At 48.0% G+C, this 25044-nt stretch overlaps 1 protein-coding gene across 2 annotated transcripts in view; it reads right to left on the bottom strand.

Moving 5' to 3' along the window:
* The window catches only part of SPTBN1 (spectrin beta, non-erythrocytic 1), a 92722-nt gene that overhangs the window by 35971 nt on the left and 31707 nt on the right, over positions 1–25044 (bottom strand). For both annotated transcript variants that reach the window (XM_005144018.3, XM_005144019.4), the window contains exons 2-16: positions 16812–16963; positions 12597–12770; positions 11224–11315; positions 10312–10392; positions 9448–9563; positions 8389–8501; positions 7601–7788; positions 6506–6623; positions 5407–5565; positions 4508–4810; positions 3562–3715; positions 2134–3004; positions 1876–2013; positions 512–1268; positions 68–270 (exon numbers count right to left, since the gene is read on the bottom strand). In XM_005144018.3, the coding sequence (XP_005144075.1) occupies positions 68–270; positions 512–1268; positions 1876–2013; positions 2134–3004; positions 3562–3715; positions 4508–4810; positions 5407–5565; positions 6506–6623; positions 7601–7788; positions 8389–8501; positions 9448–9563; positions 10312–10392; positions 11224–11315; positions 12597–12770; positions 16812–16963 (3619 nt within the window). The remainder of the gene's footprint in view (positions 1–67; positions 271–511; positions 1269–1875; positions 2014–2133; positions 3005–3561; positions 3716–4507; positions 4811–5406; positions 5566–6505; positions 6624–7600; positions 7789–8388; positions 8502–9447; positions 9564–10311; positions 10393–11223; positions 11316–12596; positions 12771–16811; positions 16964–25044) is intronic.

Here is a 25044-nt window from a genome sequence, read left to right as displayed (position 1 = left end):
AAGGTCAGCTCTCAGGGAACAGGATTAAAGCCTGAGCAGCCACATCCTACCAGCATTCCCACCTTACCTGTCATCAATAGAGTCCACTTTCTCCTGGATTTTATCCGAGTTGATGTTGCCATCACTAACCAGCCTCCTGCCAGTCTCTACAACTGCATTGATCTTTTCTTCATTGGCATCCATCGTGGTCATGAAATCCTCCTGTTTCTTGATAGCAGCTTCTGCTCCTTCCAAGGTAGTGGGCATTTCTGTGTGTGCCAAAACATACTCCTGTGGTTAAAGCATAAAGCAGAGAGAGAACAGGATTACACTGGGGCTGTGCTGTCTGCTCCAACAACAGATTCACCACCCATGAAAAGAAACATCTCCTAAGAAGTCAAATAGCAAAGTATAGCTTAAAAAGGGCAATTTATCTGTTTGCAGCTTTCCTACCAAGTGATCTTTTGTGTTTATTGCTTGCAGTGTATGGTGCTAACATGGCAAATGTAGTAGGTGTATCTGGACCACTTGCCTGGTTATTAAGAAATGCTTCTGCTTGCTTGGTGTCTCTGAGAAAGAGCTGGTAGGCATGAGACTGGGACAGGAGATTCTGCCTGTTCTCCCACATCTTGTGGAGCTCATTCCAGCCAGTGTCCAAAGCCTGCAGGCGCTGGCGCAAGAACATGTACTGAGCATCAGTCTGCCCCTGGGTCACCATCTCACCCATGTCCCTCATTTTCTGATAATCCTCCTCATAATTGTTGATTTCATTCTTAATATTCTCATGCTGAGTGAGCAGCTTCTCGGCCTCCGTCAGGGTGTTGGGCATGTCTTCGGATGCGATCGCGGTCTGTGTTCTGGACAGCCAGGACTGGAAGTCATCCAGATCCCTCAGGAACTGCTGCAGTTTGCTTGCTTCTCCAAGGGACTCTTCCCTGTTCTTGAGGGTGGTCTTCATTTCTTCCCATACATCATTGATTTCTGCAAGCCGGGAGAGAATGGCCTGGGCCTGGTCGGGATGCTCTGATTCCAGCTTCTCCGCCTCTTTCTGCAGGTCACTGAGCTTGGCTTCAATGGCCACCAAATCACGTTCCATGCCCGTCAGCTTCCTCTGCAGGGCCATCACCCCAGCTAGGTCGTTACCCAGATCCTGCGTGGATTCAATCACTTTGGTCTTTTCCCTGATCCAGGATTTGGTTTCATTACATTCAAGGTGGTAGTTCTGGATACTCAGAGCAGAGAGCAGAGCATCCTTCTTCCTGTCTACCAGTTCTCTGAACTGGCTCCATCTGAAATTGTGAGGAGAGAAAAGCAGAGACATTGAGGTTTGTGTATAATAAACACGTTGATGTTGCTGAGCAGGCTGTTGCTCCCATTAGCCATGAAATAACCTTATTCATGGCTTTTCAGTCCCTCTCATATCATCAACAGCAAAACAACCATTAAGCAAGCCATGGTGTATATTAAAATATGACAAGCACCAGCAACACCGAGTCCTTAAAAGTATAACTCTTCCTCAAGTGAAAAATTGCTCATTTTCACCCTAAATGGTGCATCTCATTTTCACCCGAAATGGGCTCTCTTGGTTTATTTTGAAGCCAAGAAAATGAGTTTACATTAAATTACTCTGGTTTCTTATCATAATAGCCACCTGAGTAAATTCCCAGCTCTCATATCACTCAGGACCTGATTGAAGTCAATAGCAAAACTCCATCTATCAATCAGATATTTCAAAGACACATCTCTCTCTCCTTCTGAAGCTTTGAACACTTACCTTGAATATACATCAGGTAACAGTATCAGAGTGTCTTTGAAAGCACATCTAAGACACAGAAATGACCCCACTGTCCTTGGTTCGGCCAGTGTCCTGTTCATGAGCACGAGGCCTTCACTCACCTCGTGTTGAGCTTGTCTTGCTGTGCTTTGATCTCCTTCTCGCTCGGGTGGCCGCTGTGCATGAGCTGTCTCGCAATCTGGTTCACCACTGCCACACGGGATGCCTGGTTGTTCATCTCTGGTTCTAAGCTTTCAAATCTGAGAGGGGAGGCAAAAAACAAGCAATGAATGATCACACAGAGAACCTGAGCCACAGGCAGCTGGTGGAAAGAACTTCCATCCATTATACCCCAAGCTTCCTGGTAAAGGCATTCTCACCTGTGCTGGATCACTTCCAGGTCCTCCAGCTTCTCTGGAATCTGCATGTTATTCAGCCACTTCTCCTTTTCATCAATCCAGAGCTCACAAGCATCTGCCTCGCTGAACATCTTATAAAGAGCCAGGGTATCCTGCAGGGCCTGTTTACGCAGCCGAGTCAGCTCAGCAACTTCCTTGTACCTTTCCTCTATTCCAGACAACCTGCCTTGGACATCCGGAGAGTTGGCGTGTTCCTGTGGCAGAGCCTTCGCCTGCTCATGGAGAGAGTCAATGGTTGGCCGGTAGCTTGCAATCTCTTCAGCCACATCTTTGTGTTTCTTGACCAAGGACTGAGTGGAATATTCATCGTGGCCAACATCATTGCTGGAGACAATTTTGAGGATGTCCAACATCCATGCGTCAATATCATCAGCATCAGCCTGGAACTGGTGAAGGAGAGAAGCTTCCTCCAGACGCTTCTTCCTAATGGCAGATAACTGTTCCAAGTTAGCCCACTGCTCCCGGATATCCTTAATTCTTTCTCTGATCTTCTCAGACCCAAAATGCTCCTCCGCGATCATGTCTTCACCTTCTTTGATCGCCTGCTGGAAGTGGCCACTCCGGCCACTCATTTCATCCTCAAACGCCTTATGCTTACTCAAGAGACGGACAACACTGGTGAGGTCCTTCCCATAGTCATCAGATGACAGGATCTGTTCCTTCTCCCTGATCCAACCTTCTTCTTCAGCCATTTCCCAGAAGAACTTCCAGAGACGTCGGGACTCCTCCAAGCGTGCCCTGCGCTCGGCCGCGAGCTGGCACAGCTCTTGGTAACAGAACTCCATGTGAGCAACACGGTCCCGGATCACCTGCGGGTCACACGGCTTGTAACCTGTTGGGATGGGGAGTGTACATTACAACGTGGACTATTCGGGCTCCACCATACAAAAACACACATCAGAAAATAGTGTTCTTTGCATGAAGACAATAAAAAACCCAAAGGAAGGATATTCAGGACTGTTTGCAGGGAAACAAAATTCACTGCTCCAGGTTTACACACATCTGCACAACATGACCATTTATCCTAGTTAATGGCATTGGTTTACTGGAATTGCTTGTGTTTATCATAAACCAGGACAATATCAGACCAGGTCAAATAACCCGTATGGTTTACATTAGAAACACAGAATGGAGAATTAATGGTGACTACTACAAAGTTACACCAGCCGCTGGTTCGGAGCGTGACATCCCATGCACCACACAATGCAACAATAACTTCTTAAGCAGGCACCTGGGCAAATTAATCATTGACACAATAAAGAAGGAACAAAGGAAGCTGGAATGTCCCCTGGTGATGATTTAACCTAACGTGCCTTGCAGAACTAATGAGGCTTATAGATAACCTCATATGTAATTAAGACAAAGGAGGATGTGTTGGCTGCTGGTTACCTTCTCCATCAGTGGCAAACTTCTGAGCAGATGCATTGACCCCTCTCACTCTCTCAGCCTGAATTGCAATGTCAGCTTCCACCAGAGCATGTTTCTGCAGCAGGTCTTCAACTCCTAACAAGTGTTTGCCATAGTCTTGAGACAGCAGAAGCACCTGATGGAAACAGAACAAAGTAAAATGGGTTGAAGGCCAGAAGCTGCTTCTTAATGACTCCACTCACCCTGTTCTCTGTTGTGACATTAAGTGCAGAGAAACACCAGACCCATAAGGAGAGCTATTGCAGATGTGCAGAGACATGGCTGATTGATAGGAATTTGAGCCAATGTTTTTAAGATCATTGGCAACCATGAAGAACTTGACTGCTCTTCAGCACAGTTTTCAGTCTAGGATGACATGGAGCGAAGTTAGCTCAGCAGGACCATTGAAAAGCACTCAGTCCAGGTGCTGTGAGCTGCCACTGAGCTACACGCATCTTTTTTTGCTCCAACAGCTTCCAAGTTCTGCTGGCCGATGAACAAGAACAAAGTCATGGTCCTTTCCCTTCCCAGATCCCAGGAGAACAGACAGGAAGCAATGCATGCTTTTTAAAGCACAGAGGTGAGGAGGTGACTTGTTGCCCATGTCAATTGTGATGGAGAGAGATGATTTCATTCCCTTTCAACCCAAATTGTCCTCCTTACCCAAGCCCTGTGACCAAAGCCTCTGACCCTTATGGGACAGGCTCGAGGCTAAAAAGTAGCTTTTTATAGGAGTGAACTTGTTCTTTCTCCTTACTTGTTTTTAATCTTTACTTTTAGAAAGACCTCAGAAGGTATAAGGAATTTGTTCCCTGCTCCTGACTGCGGATCCTCTGCACTTGTCTATTAAACCAGAGGGGCAAAATGAATCTGACTGATTTACCACCTACACCTTTCCAGAGCATTTGGTCCACGTGTTGACACCCACCTTCATCTCATCCATCCAGTCCATAATGTACAGCATTTCCTGGAATATCTTCTGCAGACCAAGGTTCATCTCCAGGCGCTGTCTCCGTGCCCGGAGCAGCTCCAGGAGATACTCCCAGAGGCGGATAACATTGTCCTTCCTCGCAGTAATGCGTTTAATATCATGGTAGTTTTCAGTCTCGAGCTCCTTTGCAACTGCAACCACAGCCTGGACTCGTTCTTCATATGCTGCAATATCAGTTTCAATGGCCTCGTGCTTCTTCGTTGCAGCTTCTACTGCTGGGAGGTCAAAGCCAAAATTATCCTGTAAAGACAGAGACACTTCAGTGATGGATGCAGAGGGGATAATCCCTACTGTTAAGCTCTAGCTTGATTCCTGGTGGGCAGAATACACCCATCAGCAAATCTGGGACCTCAGCATGCACTGAAAAGCCTTCTTTAATAAAATAAGAGAGATCTCTTATAACCAGAGAACCACTGATACAATCAGAGATATCACTTCCTACCTCTGAGGGAAGACTCATGGTGACCATCAGGATTAGGATGGGCCTTTGGGGTTTTTCTAAGTCACTTCTAATATTAAAGGATAAAATTGAATCCTGGGCTAATTCCACTGAATTGGCCACAATATTCAGATAAAGAAAATTTTGACTGTGGGTAGGTATTTCCACATCAGTATCTCTTGAGTACAGCCCAATAATATATCCAAATGCATTAAAGACAAGGTACAAGGTATGTACACTAAATACACATCTGCACACACATACTGTAAGTATACATATACACAGATTGAGTAAAATACGAGGGCTAGGGGAGGAAATGTCCTCTTGGAGAGCTCTGCATCCTATAATTACTCCTGGGAACCATGTGAGTCACACAGACACGTGGTGGAAGCAGCACCTGAGAGACGAGACGCTGGTTTTCACTCAGCCAGGTTTCTCTCATAGCTGCCTTGCGATCAAATCTGCGCGCCAGTTGTTCCAGTTTCTCCTGTCGGATGAGCTCATTTCGCAGTGCCAGTTCCCTTTCATGTTCAGCCTTTTCCAGTCTTTCCCAGGCCTGGAGACACAGAGGGAAAAACACGCATCTTCTAAATGCACATTCGGATAGGAATAGGATAAATCACAGCTGCTTTGCATGGAATCAGGACTGAAGCCGCTCCAGCCAGGCTTCACTACACTGCTTATTTATGTATATGCCAATAAACCTGGTTTGCTCTGGCTGGGCTTACACCTGGTTTGCTAGTGTAAGAGTATATGAACTGATATTAGGCCTCTGTTCATTCCTTTTCTGAGCAAGGGGTAGAGGACTGGTTTATCTCATACATTTTCTTGAGTTCATCTGGATTTTGCTTCCAACAAAGCTCAAACAAACCCAGCTTAAATGTGTATTAAAGAAACAAAATCTTCTAAGTGCTGCTCCTAAATAAGCAGATTGGGCCTCCCCCCCTTTAGGAAATGGGAGTTACAGTTTTGTGCCCTCTCACCTCTAAAATCAACACACAATTGTTGTTCCTTATTACATCTACTACAGAAAAAGAACCCCAGAACTGCAGAGTTTGGTTACTTTTGGTGCATACAAGTCCTTTTCCACCCAAAGCCAGAAGTTATTCACATGTGTGACATGAGTTTTCTTAGAAGCCTGTTGAAAGCCAACTAGTGGCCCTTCAGATCTTACAAGCAACAAATATACCCATAATTAAACACAAACAACCCCAGATTCTCCTAAATCCTAATAGATGTGGAGCTGCCTAAACTCAAGGAGCATGGAGGAGCAAGGCAGGACTGTGAGATCTTGGCTAGAGTGACTGAGCATCTTTCCAGTGCAGAAGATCTGAGGATACCCAGGTTTAGATTAGGGAGTCCAAGCTATAGAAGGTCAACAGCCCCTTATGTCCCCATACTGAGACTGGACATAGCGAATGTGTTTCTTCCCAGTGTGCTGAGAGACTGAAAGGAAGCAAAACCTGAGTTGCACAGGAGGAGCTGGCTCCATTTACCTTGTTAATGTCAGAGATGAGTTTGCCCTCCCTTGGCATGTACACTTTCTGATTGTTGGCTCTCATTTTGCTCTGGATGGTAAAAAGCAGCACTTCCAGGTTGCCTTTTTCTGTAAATCTAAGCAGAATTTGGCAAAAGAACTGAGTTACAATAAAGCTTTTCACTGCTCCTCAGGTATAGCAAAGCACTTCTTTCAATGACTGGTGTTATGAATGGAGCACTCAGATAAACACCTTCACCTCGTGTGAAAGCAACTGAAAAAGCCCCCACATCCCCTGGCACCAGCTGGGCCACAGCAACTCCACAGAAGTCACTTGTCTGTGTTTAGATTTAAAGCCCCTTGAGGGACAGAAGACTGCACTTTATTTCTCTTCTGTTACATGTGCTGTCCCAGTTGACTCTATCAACACATGAGATGGAAGTTTTATTTAAAGCCCACTGCAGTCAATAAACTCTTCCCACTGTTTTCCCTTGGTTTTCTGCCTGGGAAATAAACAAACCCCATAGGCACTAGGGAATAGTCTGCAGTTTTAGATGTCTGGATACTCCGTAACTCTTTGGCTTGTGATTATTATCCATTCGAACTCCTATTAGACAAAAATAACAAACAGATCTGACATCATAATGCTAAAAAGAAGCTTTCCAGAAATCAGTTGCCCAGCTTTGGCTGTATCAGTTTTAGTAAGTGTAGGGATGTTTTACAAAGCAGACACACTTCCTCTTGATGTTGGATAAGCAGTAAGCTCTTTTAATAGCAGTGTATTGGAATTATACACTGCTAGCAAGCATGACTGATGATGCTGCTACACTAACATGCTACTACCACTCATACTGTAAGGCAGGCTTAGCAGTGTGAGCTCCCAGGACCCTCAGACCCTGCAGGCTGTGTCTATCTGCACACTGAACAGCCCAAAGCAAAGAGGCGCCAAGTAGCAACACCGAGTGCCAATCCAAAATGTGATAGCTGGGTTTCTTCACACAAATCAACCCTTAAGCCAAGATTAAAGTTACTTGGATGTGTTTGTGCTGTACAAAACCAATGTCTGACTGAACAAAACCAGGCCACTGCTGTTGTAAGCCAAGATGAGGATTACTTGGGTGGTTTCTCCACGGTGCGGTAGGTGTTGAAGGCCTGGAGCTGCTGCTGCACACCAACCAGGGAGTTGGCAAACTTGCGATTGTTGAGGATGATAATGGTTTGCTCAATCCACTCAAGGAGGTCAGAAGCCAAAGACTCGTATTTCTCAATCATCTTCTCTGTCTCAATGGCGTTGTCAAGCACCTGCAACGAGCAGCACAATGTGAGTAACAAGGGCAGTGCTCCTCTGCCATTTAAAGCCAAGCTACAGAAGAGAATCTGTTGGCAGACTTGACTTCTGCATCAGACCACTCAGTCCTGAGCGCCACAGGGACTGGGATCCCTGAGGAATGAGGGGTCTGTGTGTTCCAGCAGTGAATTCCCAGCAATAGAGGCTTACAAAAGGATTCATGTTCAGTCTGCTGGCTGCACAGACGGGAGCAGCCTCGCCAAAGGGCACAGAATGACTGCACAGTTTGTAAATGAGGGACTTCTCTGGGCTCCAGAAGAGCCAAGAGGACACAGAGGGTGAGGAGCAGTTAATGAGAAAGGAAAAGCAGCAATGATGCAAAATGCACAAGCAAAAAGAAAACTCCAGCCAAATGGTTTCTAATACGAGGCAGCTGGAAATTAACTCCTCGCAGTCACATGGGGATGCTTAACATTCAAAACACACTCAAACCCAAAGCTGAAAACTACCATAGAGTGGACTTTAAAAAACCTAACACCCAAAGAAGGGGAAAATATATAAAATCAGTAATATTTCAGCTGTTTGCTCATAGTTTTGAATTGGAACTTGCAAACCTTTCCGATACGTTTTCCTTCGACAGCTAAAGCCTTCATCTTGGAGAAGTAGTGGTAATATGTCACCACGTAGGTGATGATTGACTTTTCATCAGGATGGTCAACACTGATATCTGCAAAGCAAACAAGAGTTGTCTTAGCACACTGAGGGTGCAGGGGTTAAAACAACACAGCAAGGACGAGCCAAGAGAGATGGGTTCAGGGGCAGTTCAGCTCCCAGGAATTCTGTCCTGATCCGGAATAAACTCGGCAGCTTTGGACTGGTTCTGGATCACTTGGTGGTGCATAGGACTGTACTGTGTCGTTAGGAAGTGCTGCTTTATCCCTCTTCGTGTGGACTGTGGTTACAGCACATGGCTGTGGGCCTTTGAGTCAGGCTCCAGGCTTTGCCACAGCTTGTGCATGGCCAAAAACCTCCCTAGTGTCAGTGTGCATTGACAGAACAGAGTTAACTGAGGACTTCAGTGCTGTGTCAGCATTCAGAGAGAGGAATTCAAACCTAAGTGCTTGTCTGTCCGGGCAAATCTGGGAGATACAGGTGGAAAACCAATTCTTTCCTTTCCTGCAGCCATTCAGAGGCACTGGGAAACAAGCAAGAAGCAACTTGCCCAAACCCACAGCCCTGGGACGAGAAAGTTTCCTGTCCTAGCACTGGAGCAGCCTTCCAATACACACACATCCAAACCCACTGTCAGGCTGTGAGAGGAGGGGATAACTGTGTGCTGAATTCACATCATCCCCCTCCCAGCTCACAGAAGGTGTTTCTCAGGGTGGATCAGGAGGATGCCTCTAACTGGGATGATTTTGTGTATACACAACCAGACCAGTGCCTTGTCAGATAGGGCAAAACAAACACAGGATTAAAGGCTCTCCCACTGCCAGTGCTCAGTCTTCTGCAGGAGACATCCTCCTTCTCTCCTTCCCTCCCTGGCTGTACCAGGTCAGGCAGCAGCATCCTGCTGCTCTTCAACCTAAAAAGCTATCACAAAGCTGTGCCCTGCAACAAGGAGGGGGGGGAGAAAAGAGCCCACAAAGAGCTGAAACTGCAGGAATTCTTACCCTCAGGGTCCAGGAGCTTGGTAAGACCAAGGTGTTGCTCTGCGAGGTTAAAAGCATTCTGCAGATTGTAGTGTGCATTTGATTTCTTCAGCTTGTCAAAATCAATCAGATCAGGCCTAGACAGGAGGGAAAATGCTTCAGATTTCCCAAAGCACAACAGATACACGAACTAAGCTCTCCAAACCTCAGAAAAGCCCTTTTGCTTGCCCAGTAGCCCTGTGCCGTTCAACAGCAGTATTAAAGGGATAAGTAACACGTAGCACATGCCATGGCAGAACCTAACCCATGGAGGAAACCAGGACAGCTTAACAGTGAAGGTGACCCTGGAGAAGAAGGGAACAGAGCTGTGGTCACCCCGTCTCTCCTCATGCCCATGTAGGTGTGCAAGCTACCCCAATAACCACACTGAGCTTGCCAAGGAGCAGCATCCCAACCACATCAGTCTAGCACCACATTCTACCATCCCTGAGCAGGGATTTCTTTCCCCTTCAGGCTGTTGTTGTGTGTGGTTCCCTCCCAGTCCTGAGCTCTGGCAACCAGACCCATCACTGGTTACCCAACGGGTACCAGAACTTCACTACTGCCTGGTCATCAGTCACAGACCAAAACAATGATGGGTGTAATTGTCTTGGAACCAAACACAACCTGTTTTGACATGGGATGCTGTTGCCTACATGAGCTCACAGTGACCACAAGAGCTGTAAAGCCCTAAAGCAAAGCAAATTGCTGTAAAACTCCCATTAATTCTTCAACTTCCTCCTCTCCATGGACTTTAAAACCAAGCCGCAAAGTAACTGCAAACCCCCATGCACACAGCAGCAGTCCAGGCTTTCAAACCCCAGAAAGACATTTACCCACTCCTACCTGTGCTTGTGTATTAGTGCATTGAAAGCCATCCCATCCCTCCAGCTCGTTGTGAAGTTGTGGATGTTGACGTTGGGGTAACTGATGGAACAAAAAGCAAGGAGAGTACTATTAATAAAGCATCCTCTGTCACTAAAAGCTGATTCATTATATACAGTAAGGAATGACACCCTTATTGTAAACCCAAGGGTGGGATATCAGCATCCCGTGATGGATGATCTATCATCATGACTGTCCTCTCATCAGACTGACTCTGGAGCTAAGTGCACCCCATCCACTCTCATAATCCCCACAGAACTGCAATGCATTCCAGACAAAAGCTCTCCATATCCTTCCAAGCAACCACTTGAAGCTATTATTCTATAACTTGCTGCCTCAACTGTGAGGTTTCAAATCCCTGCAAGTCTAGAGTTATGCTGAAGTGCCCCAAGGCATCACAGGGATATCCAAGTTTCCTGGGGAAACATCCTGGAATGTCTACAAATGGAGAGTTAATTAAGCAAGAAAGTTATTGCAGAGAAAACCACTTTGGAAGTATTCCCATATACATGGAAGGAGGGAAAAGTTGGTGGCAAACATCTGAAGCATCTTTATTCCTTCAGAATAGGGTGAAAAAGAGTCAGCATATTACTATATATTGATGGATTATGGTCTAGCAGAAGGTGTCCATGCCCATGGCAGGGGGTTGGAACTGGATGAGCTTTGAGATCCCTTCCAACCCACACCAGGCTGGGGTTCTATGGCTATCAGACTGATATGTTTATCCTGTGGCATTAATACTTGTAAACCTCAATTCACTTCTCTTGATGGCTCCACTTCATCACAGATACATGTGTGCCCGTTTGACATGCTTTCAATGAAACCTCCAAGTGCTCTAAGAGCTTCAGAGAGAATCCCTGAATCCCCACTCACCCGGCTGTCTTCATCTGGCACCACAAAAGCAAAGCATCTTTAGCAGACTTCTTCTCCTTGTTGTCCTCAGTCTCAACACTGATATCTTGGATCTAAAATTAACACAGAGGCTTTAAATATTTCTCTGTGAAAACACAGATTGACTCTTTTGAAAGGATGAAAGGAATTAGAACAGAATACAAGCACCAAAGGAAAGCTGTGATGGGGAAGCAGGCGAATGCTCTTCCTCATTTAAGAGCATTCACGTTAAAAAGCTTCTGCTGCCCTTATTATACAGGGGGTTACCCTTTGTTTAGGTTATTCCAGTGACAGAACAGCTTAACCTTAATGAAACAAAGTGATTTCCAGCTGTCGAGGCAAACCCTGCTCTGTACAATACTATGGGTTCACCCTGTGGGGTGTCTCCTGTGGGAGAGGGGAATATAACAGCTACCGGTGTCAGCAGCATCACAACTTGCTATCCACATTATAGGCTGTTATCCAGCTTCTAAAGAGAGGAAAAAGGGTAAAAATAGAGGGAGGAAAAGGCAACCACTTTTTACTTCATATGGGCTCATAGGTCTCATTTTATGGATATAGTTCACTGCGTTGTAAAAAGAATATTGTAGCTCCAGTGAAGTGCCACAGGAAGGTAGGCAGACACTTCCACATTAGGAAAACATTGAGCCACACCAACTTTAACAGCGTGTTACAATTGTTAGGTATTTATTACTATGTTATTCATTATAGATTTTATATTTATGACATGAATTTATTCTCCTTTCTGCAAAAGGACTTTGCAGCCTTTTCAAACTGAGGGCAAAGGCCAATATGCATCTTGCTGGAAAAGAAGGAATCTCAGCAGCCTTTAGCTGGGACACTAAACCAACCCCTGTGGGCATCCCTAATCCACTTCAGTGCCAATTCAGCCAGTTACTGGTGCTCACCACTGAGGTGAAAGCAGCTGAGGGCAGCACTGCCTCCAAGGTCCACAAGGATGTAGATGTCTATGAGAGGTTCATATTGATGAGTAAGTTACAAGTAAACTCATATGACTCCACACATTGGATGCCACAGCAGATCGACAGCATCATGAAGACCAACTTGGTCATAAGGATTAGATTTAGGTGAGATAGCTGTGGAGGGCCTGGGAGCACTCTGCTCTTCAAAAGCCCAATGAAACACATTATAACCAACCATGGAAAGCTCAAATGTGTGTCCATCTGTGTATGCATACATACACTCCATCCCTGGCAGTGTTCAAGGCCAGGCTGGATGGGGCTTGGAACAATCTGGTCTGGTGGAAGGTGTCCCTGCCCATGGCAGGGGGTAGGAACTGGATGATCTTGAGGTCCTTTCCAACCAAAACCACCCTATGACTCTATGGCATTTACCTGGAATCTCAGGATAATAGTCCAAATAAGGCCAAGCGTCAGCCTGTGATTCCCATCCACAATATCATGGGATCCCATGTTTTCTAAGTGCACTCTTTGCTCTTTCAGGAACTGGAGGGCTTTATCAACATTCTCCAGGCAATGGATGCGCATCCTTCCTTTAGTTGGTTTAGGCTAGAAGATAAAAGGGAGAAGAAAAACATGTATTAATGTAGGTGGAAGGGAAAACCCAAAAGTGCTTGGTAACTCTTGAGTCCAGGCAGGTGGGTCACCATCACCACCCATCCTCTCCCAGCCAGCAATACCACGTGCATCTGTTCCTCAAACTCAATGGGCAAAACCATTCCTTGCATCTTATGATGCACTCACACAAGGATAATGGCAGCACATGTCAAACCCATGGGGGAAATGCCAGTATCCCAGACCTGAGCCACACACACCAGGAGCCCATTTCATTTGCCTTTCAAAGGGTTTTCCCTGCTTGCTTCCTTCATTTTTCCTCTCTCTTGTACTCATTCCCTAGCAGGAAGAGGAATGATTCTGTAAGGTTCATGCCACACCTGCTATAGTTTCCTAAGATGCTTTTTCTGCCTCCAGTACACGTTCTCCCACACTTAAAGAGATTCTGCAAGCTGATAACTGGTGGAGGCAGGCAGCAAAGGGAATTGGTAATGAACGCTCCAGAGTATCTGTGAATGCAGACATGTGCTTGTCAAAAGGGAAGCTCAGATCTGGGCTGTAAAACTCCTCACAAAACAAATGTCACTGGTTCTTTGTCAGCTGAAGTGGGATAAATCGTGTGAAAATAGCAGAGATTTATTCCAAAGCATTTCTTCATAGGAAAAGAAAGTAAAAACCATAATAAAACAATCAGCCACAGCAACATAGCACAGCTTTATGAATGTCCAGTGTAAAAAGCTGTGAATATATATTAATCTATATTATATATATGAATATATATATTGTATAGAGTCTGCTGTAAAACCACATGAAGTTAAAGTTGCTTTGCCCTGCAGACAAGGATTGCAGCTGAACAGCCTGTTCAGTGCACACCGAGACCTCACCAGAGGCATTCATCCAACCACTGTCTGACCTAACTTCCTTGTTTTCGGCAGTCAATGCAATCAGCTGCCCATGGAAATAGCTCAGGCAGAATCCTGACTGTGTCCAAGGGGAAGAGTTGAGGCAGAGCCGTGTCATGGTCCCTGCAAACAGCAGCCTGTGGAAGGGTGAGTGCTAGAGGTGAGATGCTTGCTAGAAGGATGCCCTCAGGACACACAAACCCCAGAGGTCATAGGTTTCACTTCAGGGAGCTCAGTTCTCCTCCCAGGGCTGGATAATGATGCAGACAAAGTCAACCTGCAAATCCCAGCAAGGGCAAGAGTTTCCAGGAGTTGGGGTTTAAAAGTCCCTCTGGAGAGGCACAGATTCCATGTACACACCATGGTGTGAGTGGGAGCAAGAGTGAGGTTATGTGTTTGGTCAAAACCAACTGGAGACCCATTGCTATGGGCAGAAACTCATCCCAAGGCCAGGTTAGACACAGGGGTTTGGAGCAAGCTGCTCTATGGAAGATGTCCCTGCCCGTGGCAGGGGTTGGGACTGGATGGGCTTTAAGGTCCCTTCAACCCAAACCAGGCTGGGATTCTATGACTGGCCAAAGTAATGTGAGGGACCCCGAGAAGACCAAAGGCTCCATTTTTGTGTGTGTTCCCCCAGTTTAACCCACTGCCTTGCAGCAAAATGAGGAAGGAGCACCCAAGGTGTGGCTGTGGCTGCCACGCTGTCCTGCACAGCCTCACAATGAGCAAACCCTCACAGTTACATATATATGAATATATATATTGTATATATACATATACATATTCAGGCTAACACAGATCCAGGCATCAACCAGAGAAAAATCTGTCTTACATCCAAAAGCTTCCCTTTTCCAACAGAAAACTCACTGCAGAGAATGGGCTTGAACCGTTCGACCTTTGAGCGTCCAGGAATTGTTAGGAATTCACTAATCCTTTATTTAGCTATGGAAGAAACTGAGCTAAAGGCTTAATCTGCTGCTGAAAACAGTTCTGAGCTGTTCTGGGACAAGCTGGGTAACAACTTGTGCAAACAAAATCACAACTGACTCTGCATCCTGGCTGGATCCTTTCCCACTCTGCTTAGGGAGACTACCCCATGCTATCCGTTTCCTTCCAAATGCTCTTGTGTAGCAAGGTCTGGACGAAAGGCTGGGATCAGGACTCAAGCTGAGCAAGGACAGGAAGATGCAGATGTTGCCCCTGCTGGATGCTCTCATTCCGGGTTTCTCCAGCAGATATTCAAAGGTTTTGGGTTTTCATCACCAAAAATCACACCAGCTTTTGAGGAACGTGGGGTTTGTGCAAATGAAGCTGGAGGTCCTGCAAAGGGCAAAGAGCAGCTCTGCTGCCTGGTTACTAGCCCCGATCCCAGACTTTGCTCCACAGGAATATGGCTCCAGCTTCACTCTGAATCCCAGTTTCAAAAGAGAGAAAACAATTCCTGTTTGTTCTACTGCACCAGTAACACACCACATTAAAACAGTTATGCAGGCTGCTTCCTGCATTTGTTTGTTGCTTGCTAACCATTTGATGTTCCGTGTCCAAGATCCTGCCTTTCGAGCTCTGCTTGGGTGCCATGGAGATGTCAGAGCCTCACCAGTACCAGCTACACTGAATTCCAGAAGGCTGGAGAGCATCAGCAGGTGAATGCTACGTGCCAATCCTCCTCTAATAGTTCTGCTGTGTGGAACAGTCTCAAGGTTTAGTGCGTTGTGTTATCTATGGTTGTGTTTGCAGAGGAAGGTGTGGTGGAATGCACTGTTCAAACAGAGACTGCTGTCCTCCATCCTGAGATAAGGAAGCTACACAAGGAATTTGTGGTGGTGCAGGCAGCTGCCAGCACCATACCCAAACCATGATGCAAGACCCAGCATTCTCCCCACCCCAAGGGCTGCGTAAGCCCTGTTTGCATGCTCAGATCCTGGAGAGAAAGATAGCATTGAAACACAGAGAGTCATGGGGCTGCCTGAGCTTCACCGCTGGTTGACACTGAGAGCCTGGCCTTGGCAGGCAGATGGGAGGTTTCAAACAGAGGTTGAGGATTCAGACAGCAAACATGCCTCTAATGGGGCACGTTGGTCTTGCTTATTCATAGAACCAAGCCTGGTTTGGGTTGGAAGGGACCTTGAAGCTCCTCCAGCTCATTGAAATAAAGGCTTTGGCAGAGAGAAACAGGTTTTGAGCAAACTGGAACTGACAAACATTGAGGTTATTAGATACCTCCATCCACAGAATGCCTTCAGGAACATGGGGTACTGCTTTCTACACACGTCAGAGCTTCCTTACCCTCCCAGCTGCATTCAGAAAGCTTCCTCTCTTGCCTCACTGTACACACACATGCTGTGGGCCATATGCTCAATTCATTAACCAGAGTCTTAAGCCATGGAGCTCCCATTAATAGGAAGGCTTGATGACAAGCGATTACACAGGCGCATCCTCATGTAGCCTTGGGTCTTAGCTAAAGACCCGTCTATCTTTGAAAAGATTGCTGTAAATTAGGTAGCTAAGAGCAGAGCCATCGTTTAAGGAGCTGAAGGAAAAGCTGGTACCTGTTTGCTGATACTCAGTTCTGCTCTTGAACCCCAGGTTTCCTGTCATGCAGCAGCATTTTTCACTACAGGCATTTTCTTACTCATCACCCCCTGGTGCAGGTATCAGGGGCTCTCTTAGCACACCCAAAGACAGAATTGGAACCATTTATTTAAGTTCATTTTAGACAGTCCCTAACCAGCCTTACCTACCCTAGCACAATGAGTAACCCAGGAGCACTGCTGAGCAGATGGGTGCAGCTAACACACACAGAGAACTCATTCCTTCCTTCCCTGGCAGTGCTCAAGGCCAGGTTGGACACAGGGGCTTGGAGCAGCTGCTCCAGTGGAAGGTGTCCCTGCCATTGGAGCTGGAGGAGCTTTAAGGTCCCTTCCAACCCAAACCACTGTGAGTCTACAATTCCTTTGATTCCTACTGAAACCAATAGGGTGATACTTCAATGGTGTCTGGATCCAGCTGAAGCAACAGACTTCTTTTGAACCCTCAATACTCAGTTCTGCTGCAGTTCAGTTGAGCCAAGGCTTCACCAAAACCCACCCAAAACCAGAACCAAACCCCACAATGAACATGAATAAACACTTACAAGTCTCTCCCCCGAGAGAACTTCCAGCAGCTTGATGAGCATCCTTCCATCCCGAAGGTCGGTGTACAGGTCTGTAATCCTGCATGATACACGGGCCAAGTGGGAATTCACCCACTTGGTGAAAGTCTTCTTCTGAACTGCCTCACGTTCATCTGGTAGGAAAACAACACAGAGTCACTCAAAATGAAGCACCCTTCATGTACCTATGTGAAAATGTGATGCTCAGACATGGTTATACTAAAGGTATGGCTTGTCTGAGCAGAACCATTGAAGTAATTGGAACTTCTCACTGAAATTCCACCTTTCTTCCCATTTCATGACATTTTCTAATGTCAGTGGGAGTTCCATGGAATACATCTGAAGTGCAGATTGCAGACTGACTTACTGCTCAGATAAGCAGCTTTCTCTAGGTGTAAGGAGGTCTATTGTAGAGCTACACTGTAAAAACCTGTTTAGACCAAGCAAACTGTCCACCGCTGGAAGAACAGGCCAGCTTCTGCCCTTGGCTACACACACAGATCCACAGCAGATCCCTTGAAGTCACCACAAGTCACCTCAGATTAAAACAGACCCAAAAGGGAGCAGAGAGCAAAGCTTCCCATCTGCTTTTCCCCCTTACTCCAATATTTATGTGTAGATGCAGCACTGGTAACTGTATTTACACTATGTCAAGATGAACTTCTCCATAACTGCATGTTTCAAGTAGACCTGCATTATTTAAAGCCATAGACAAATGGGTTCTTTTCACCTTCCCAGTCTTTCACACCTGTATACACAAGAGGACACTGGCTACAAGAGCTCCACCAATGCACAGCCCCACTAAGGTCCACATCAGTATGGAAATCTCCAAGCAGTGATTTGCCAAGCCAAGATCTCTTGGGCAGAAAGCGTTATCCATCTGTGTGGTTAAATCCTTCAGGCAAGGGCTTGGGATGGAGCCTTGCTGCGTTAGCGAAAGTCATTTCCCTGAGCTGGGAACTACTGCAGACCAAATGTGCCAACACACAGGTGCTCACACCTGGACTGACTCAAACGTGGGCAAGGAATGGCAATGAAGCTGCAGAGGACTGAAGGTTGAGAAACAAGTGAAAGACAGTCAGAAATGAGCCAGTAAAGGGGGTGAGGAGGAGGAAGAGCAGACCAGCGTTCAGTGGCAGTTTGCCCAGTTGCACAAACCCCACCCTAAGATTTCAGTTCCTCCCATGCACTTCTGAATATACTCTTGCTACCCACGTGCTAACACACGGCCAAACCTAACGCACGGAAGCTGCCTTGTTTGTAACAGCTTTTACATACCTATAAGGTGTGAAATGCATAAATAGGGCTTGGAAAGATAGAAAAGGTTTGTGATAAAAGAGCAATGTGCTTCCACGAGCTGTGTTATTCCTGTTGGCCCTGCCTCCGGAGCAGGGGACTGCTGTGACATAGGAAGCAAGCAGGAAGTCAGCAATAACCACAAGGGAATAATGTAAGAATGACAGTCACAAGTAACAGGCAGCACTGTGAGCACAGCAAGCAGCTGGTTGGAAAGCCCAAAGCTTGTTGCATCAGAAACACCAGAAACACAACCATTATCTTTGCAGTCGAGAGCTGCAGCATCTCAGTCCCACGCTGCAATTCATACCAGTGGTGTAACAACACAGCCTGTTCCATCTTGGATCCAAGAAGAGAAAACCCAACGCATCTGACTTGTAGTAATAGTTGTCCATCCAAGGAATGATTTAAATATAGTCTACTGACCTTAAATATATATCTTCTGAACTATTTCTAGCAAGTTCCTGGGAATGCTGCCTCTGCCTGTCTGCTAATCCATGCTTTTGAGGGAAAATATTGTCTTGAAATGGGTCACAGAAGGAAAACTTTGCAGCAGTTGGTGCTTTTCAAAGAGAATTCCAACAGGAACTACCACATCTCCCTTCACCAGCTTGAGCTGGACCCAAAACAGGGTGGGTAAAGCATGTCCATGTGGTCTTAGTGAAGGAAGATGAAGGGCTAGGGACTAATTCTGAACAGATTGAAGATATGATGTGGGAAGTACAGCAGGGTGCCAAGCCAGGGTGTGAAAACGTTGGTGCCCTTGTGTTACCCAACACCAGCATAGGATCCACTGTGGTTGAAAGCAAGTCAAAGGATGTCAACAGGGATCATCCCAGGCAGCTCTTTCAGGAGGGGGGAGATGGGTCCCTCTGAGGCCAGGGGACACCTACCCAAAAAGGGTGCCCTAGAGAGGCCCTAAAAGAACACATGATAATGTGTTCTGAAAGCAGTGGGACTCAGGGAACAAACCCTGACAGAGTCCCAGTGACTTCTGTGCTGCCTCAGCATCCTTACGCACACTGGATTACCAGGGAGGGAGCAGTGGGGACCATCTCCCATCCAGCTGGAGGCTCTCAGTGCTTCAGTCCCTGTTGCTAGGTGCTGTCACACACGTGTGCTTGAGCCTGGTTCAGTGCAGGTGCTGCCTCTCCCCTCCTGCCTTCCCCTCTCACTCTCTGTGCCCTCGATTTCCTGTTTACAGGCAGAGGTTCAAGGGCTCAGGGTGGTTTTCCTGGCTCCGTTCTGGTCTCTGCTGCTCTCACCTGCTCCCCACCCATCCTCTGCAGCAGCCGCCTCGCCCTGCTCACACACCACAGAGACACAGCAGGAGCATCACCAAGCACAGCTGCTGTGGTTTCACACACCCAGGAAGGCTCCTGGATCGTCCTCACTCAGAGGGGCAGAAAGCAGCTCTGATGCCCCATTGACACTACTGGGGACAGGCACAAGAGGAGGGAGAACCCCAGCCTGGTTTGTGTTGAAGGGAGCTTAAAGCTCCTCCAGCTCCAACCCCTGCCACGGGCAGGGACCCCTTCCACTGGAGCAGCTGCTCCAACCCCTGTGTCCAACCTGGCCTTGAGCACTGCCAGGGATGGGGCAGCCACAGCTTCTCTGGGCACCCTGTGCCAGCGCCTCAGCACCCTCCCAGGGAACAGCTTCTGCCTCAGAGCTCAGCTCAGTCTCCCCTGTTCTGGCAGGTTCAAGCCATTCCCCTTGGTCTGTCCCTACATCCCTTGTCCCAAGCCCCTCTCCAGCTTTCCTGCAGCCCCTTTAGGCACTGGAGCTGCTCTCAGCTCTCCCCTTCTCTTGTCCAGGCTGCCCCAGCCCAGCTCTCTCAGCCTGGCTCCAGAGCAGAGCTGCTCCAGCCTCGCTCCATCAGCTCCATGACCCAGAGCTGGATGCTGTGCTCCAGGGGATCTCAGGTAAGGCACAGCCATTCCTATCCCCACCTTGCTTCATTCCTGTGTTGCTCCCACAACGTGGGAACACAAACCAAGCCCATTTGGAAAGCAGTGTGACTGGGGTTGCTCATGTTAAAACCTCTCCTGAGCATTTCTACACAGTGTTTCACAACGACTGCAGGTTTTTGCAATGCTTTTATCAGCCCTTTCAAACTGATAAACTCTATTTTTCAAGCTCTGGTGTTTCAGGTTAAAACAAGTATAGGATTAAAACCAATGAACTTTTGCTGTCGTGAGACCTCACCTGGAGCATTGTGTGCAGTTCTGGTGTCCTCAACATGAAAAGGACATGGAACTGTTGGAACAAGTCCAGAGGAGGCCATGAGGATGCTCAGGGGCTGCAGCACCTCCTGTATGGAGCCAGGCTGAGAACATTGGGGCTGTTCAGCCTGGAGAAGAGAAGCTGCATGGAGACCTCAGAGCAGCTTCCAGTGTCTGAAGGGGCTACAGGGATGCTGGGGAGGGACTGTTCATTAGGGACTGTAGAGATAGGACAAGGGGTGATGGGTTCAGACTGAAACAGCAGAGGTTTAGATTGGATATAAGGAAGAAGTTCTTTCCTGTGAGGATGCTGAGGCACTGGAATGGGTTGCCCAGGGAGGTTGTGAATGCTCCATCCCTGGCAGTGTTCAAGGCCAGGTTGGATGAAGCCTTGTGTGCCATGGTTTAGTGTGAGGTGTCCCTGCCCATGGCAGGGGGGTTGGAACTGGATGACCTTAAGGTCCTTTCCAACCCAAACCATTCTGTGACTCTATGTTTCAGAAGACACATACATACAGAAACATGGTACTTACCATCTGGCTAAGCACAGAACACAACTGTGACTCTTTTACATGCAGTGCTGTGTAAAAACCCACACTCTGAGGGCCAGGTGCATCCATGAGCGATGACACCAGGGATTTAACATCAGCGAGAGGCCCATAGTGCTATTTCTGGCTCTCCTGTGATCGCTGTGACAAATGTCCTTCCTCCTCTCAAACACAGGTTTAGATGGTGAAGATAAACTGCAAGCAGAGGGTAAGGGTGGAGCGCCAAGTGAAAACATCAGCTTCCCAAGGGGAAAGAGCAATGCACCCCATGCAAAACATGCCCAGCAGGGAACGGAAGCAGTGGGATCGATAATGGAGCATCCGACTTATCTTGAGGCAACAGTGGGAAGGAAATTTCCTCTCTGCGGAAACCCCCCCTCCAACAGGCCTGGAATGCGGAGCCTTGGAAGGCACTGGGGTTGTGGCACATGGAGGACTGGCTTTGTTGAGGAGTGTGGTACATAAGCCAGAGCTTGTGCACTGAGATGAGCACAAAGTGGTGCTGGATGGGATCACCTGCAGGCACTGGGACCCTTGCTTGGGGAGAGGGGATGCTTCCTGCAGTGCTGAGGAGGAAATAACTGACCTAAGGGCAGGTGACTTACTGACAGACAGGAGGGTCAGTACCTGCGTCCCCAGTGTGGGCAGAAGGAAGGGCTGACACACAGCATCCATCCATCCATCCATCCATCCATCCATCCCCTGTCCCACCTCCGCTACCCCGGCTGTGACAGTGTGACAGCAGATTAGCCTTAATAACTGCCCTGGGAATGCACACTGCGGGAGCTGGGTAAGAGACACATGGGTCCTCTTGACTCCTTTGTGATCCCGTATAGAATCATAGAATAGTCAAGGTTGGAAAGGACCTTAAGCTCAGGCAGTTCCAACCCCCTGCCATGGGCAGGGACACCTCACACTAAACCATGGCACCCAAGGCTTCATCCAACCTGGTCTTGAACACTGCCAGGGATGGAGCATTCACAGCTTCCCTGGGCAACCCATTCCAGTGCCTCAGCACCCTCACAGTAAAGAATTTCTTCCTTATATCCAATCTAAACTTCCCCTGTTTCAGTCTGAACCCATCACCCCTTGTCCTATCACTGCAGTCCCTAATGAACAGTCCCTCCCCAGCATCCCTGTAGCCCCTTCAGACACTGGAAGCTGCTCTGAGGTCTCCACACAGCTTCTCTTCTCCAGGCTGAACAGCCCCAATGTTCTCACCCTGTCTCCATACAGGAGCTGCTCCCAGCTTGGCTGGAAGGGACCTTAAAGCCCATCCAGTTCCTCCCCTGTACCAAGTGCAGGAACACCTTCCACTGGAGCAGGGAAGTGTCCTCATGATCACAGCACTAACGGCTGCTGTGGCAAAGGTTCCCTGGGCAGCTGCTTTCTAACCAGAGCTTGCAGCCAGCCTGCTCCCTTCATACCGGTCAGACCACATTGGCAACAAGTGACCTTGACTCCCTCCCAAAGGGAATGGCAATGGTATGTCTGGTGCAGGCTGCTGCCAGCACAGTGCAGGTAAAAGGACTCTCAGTGTGCAGCAGCTCTGCACCCATCGGATCAACAGCAAAGGGGCTGCTCCCAAAGGAGCTGAAAGGATACTGAAGGAGGTAGAGGGATTAGAGCACTGAGCGGCTGAGATTGGTGCTCAGTGTGTGCACGGCACGTGGGGCAGCATCAGAGCATGGAAATCCTCCCTACCCAGTCTGGCCGGTGCACAGCTCACTGGAAGTAGCAGCAGTGTTCATGGATCACAGAATCAATAAGGCTGGAAAAGCCCTTCAAGCTCACCCAGTCCAACCATTCCCAGCCCTGCCAAGGCCACCCCTAACCCATGGCACTGAGGCCTCGTCTCCACGGGCTGTGAACCCTTGCAGGGCCGGTGCCTGCAGCCCTGCCCTGGGCAGCCTGTTCCAATGCCTGAGCACCCTGTGGGGCAGGAATTGTTCCTCAGCTCCATCTAAACCTGCCCTGGTGCAGCTTGAGGCCGGTTCCTCTTGTCCCATCCCTTGTTCCTTGGGAGCAGAGCCCAGCCCCTCCTGGCTCCATCCTCCTGCAGGCACTTGGAGAGAGCCATCAGGTCCCCCCTGAGCCTCCTCTTCTCCAGACTGAGACCCCCAAGTCCCTCAGCCCTTCCCCATCTCTCTTGTGCTCCAGTCCCTGCTCCAGCTCCATTCCCTTCTCTGGCCCCATCCAGCCCCTCAAGGTCTCTCTTGCAGTGAGGGCCCAGAACTGAGCACAGGATTCAGGTGCAGCCTCCCCAGTGCCCAGCACAGGGGCACAATCCCTGCCCTGGCCCTGCTGCCGCACTGGTGCTGATCCAGGCCAGGATGCTGGGGGCTGCCTGGGCACGAGCTGCTCACGCTCAGCTCCATCACTCAGCACCCCCAGCTCCTTTCCTATAGCAGCTTTCCAGCCTGTAGCATTGCCAGGGGGTTGTTGTGGCCCAAGTGCAGGACTCAGCACAGAGCCTGGTTGAGCCTCATGCAGTTTGCCACAACCCCATGGATCCAGCCTGCCCAGATCCCTCTGCAGAACCTCCTGTCCTCCAGCAGCTCAATGCTCCCACCCAGAATCCTGCAATACCTCAAGACAAATTAAGGCTGATGTTCAATCCCTAGCTCCAAATGCTCTGTCTCCTGCAGGTTCACATCTTAGTTTGATTTCCATGTTAAAAGTCATCTTTCCAGCTCAGAATTAATGTTTTTTCACTATAGCAACAAACTCCAGCACCTTACCCAAGGCACTGCTAAGCACCCCGACTTAGAGATCCCTGTGCATTGCTGCTGGCACACGGCTGCTGCTTACACCCAACATCCACAGCTCCCCACATCATACCCTAGGATAACCATGCAGGACAAACAGAGCTTCCTTTTGTGAGACAACGTTCCCATTACCACAGGTTTTCATGGTGTTATAGGATGTTATAGAATCATAGAATCAGCCAGGTTGGAAAAGAGCTTTAAGACCAAGTCCTTCCCCAGCACTACCAAGGCCACCACTGAACACCAGTCCCCATGTTCTCTCCCAGGTACAGGGATATGGAGTTAAACAGTCAGTAATATCCACAGTTTCACTAAGTCCAGCTGTGCTTGGAAGCTTTTCAACTGTGAAAGATGCTGAGAGGATGGCAGCTGAGTTACTGGGACCTCAATGTGGTGATCAAACAAGATTCTATCTGAAAACCACGTGAATATGTGCGATAAACTCCACCCTTTGTTATAGGAACAGAAGACTCTGTAAGGAAGAGGAAGTAAAAGTAATTCCTTTTAACCTTCAGGTGTCCTATGACTACCTCCCCTTTAGCAGCAAGGCAGTAAAACTGAACAGGAGATGCTGCTTTTCTCCAGCTGCAGGTAAAGGGTCAGGATTGAGAACAGGGGGTGATGAAACAGGAAAACAAGGACCTTAATGTAGCAGACACAGGTCCAGAGGCAAGCAACAGCCTAGAATGCAACCTGCTGGAAGTCAGACTTACATCTTATTGGCAGATCCAATGCTTAGGAACAACAGGTGAGCTTTGAAACCATCTCCTTCATTTCCAGTTCCACCTTGCAGGCAGGGCAGCACAGAGGGATGGCTGCAGCTGATGGGTTGGTTTGATGGATGTGTTTGTTATGGTTATCGCATGGCACAAACTGGAGTGACTCCATCCAAACCAGTGAGACTGAGCCAAAGCTGTTACAGGCTCCAGCATGACTGAGGCAAGAACCTGGATGTGCAAGATGACAAACAACAAGGTGATCCTCCTCATGCTGTGTTCAGCTGCTGCTTTCATTAGGAGCACGACCCTTGCTGCTTTCCCCATTCAGCAGCAGCCCATTCGCTTCCATAGGAAGCACCAGCCAGCTTCATAATCCCATTAAATATCTCCCCTTCTCCATTGAACTGTACAGCATGTGATGACTTTCACTGCTGAAAACACTGGAAACAGGGAAAGCTTCACAAAGCAGCACATGGACAAAGCAATTCTGCTGCTTTCTCTCTTTGGTGTCTCCCTCACACAATGAAATGATGCACAGAACAATGTCCCACAGCATTGCAGGCTGTGGGAGGGCAGGTCCTGTCATTGTCCTTGGTTTTACACAGAGCTGGTGGCATTTTGGTGCCAGCAACACAAAAACAAACCTGCTTTGGGTTCAG

This window comes from Melopsittacus undulatus, chromosome 3 (assembly GCF_012275295.1).
Source record: "Melopsittacus undulatus isolate bMelUnd1 chromosome 3, bMelUnd1.mat.Z, whole genome shotgun sequence".
NCBI lineage: Eukaryota > Metazoa > Chordata > Aves > Psittaciformes > Psittaculidae > Melopsittacus > Melopsittacus undulatus.
This window is presented reverse-complemented; position numbering and strand designations above follow the sequence as displayed.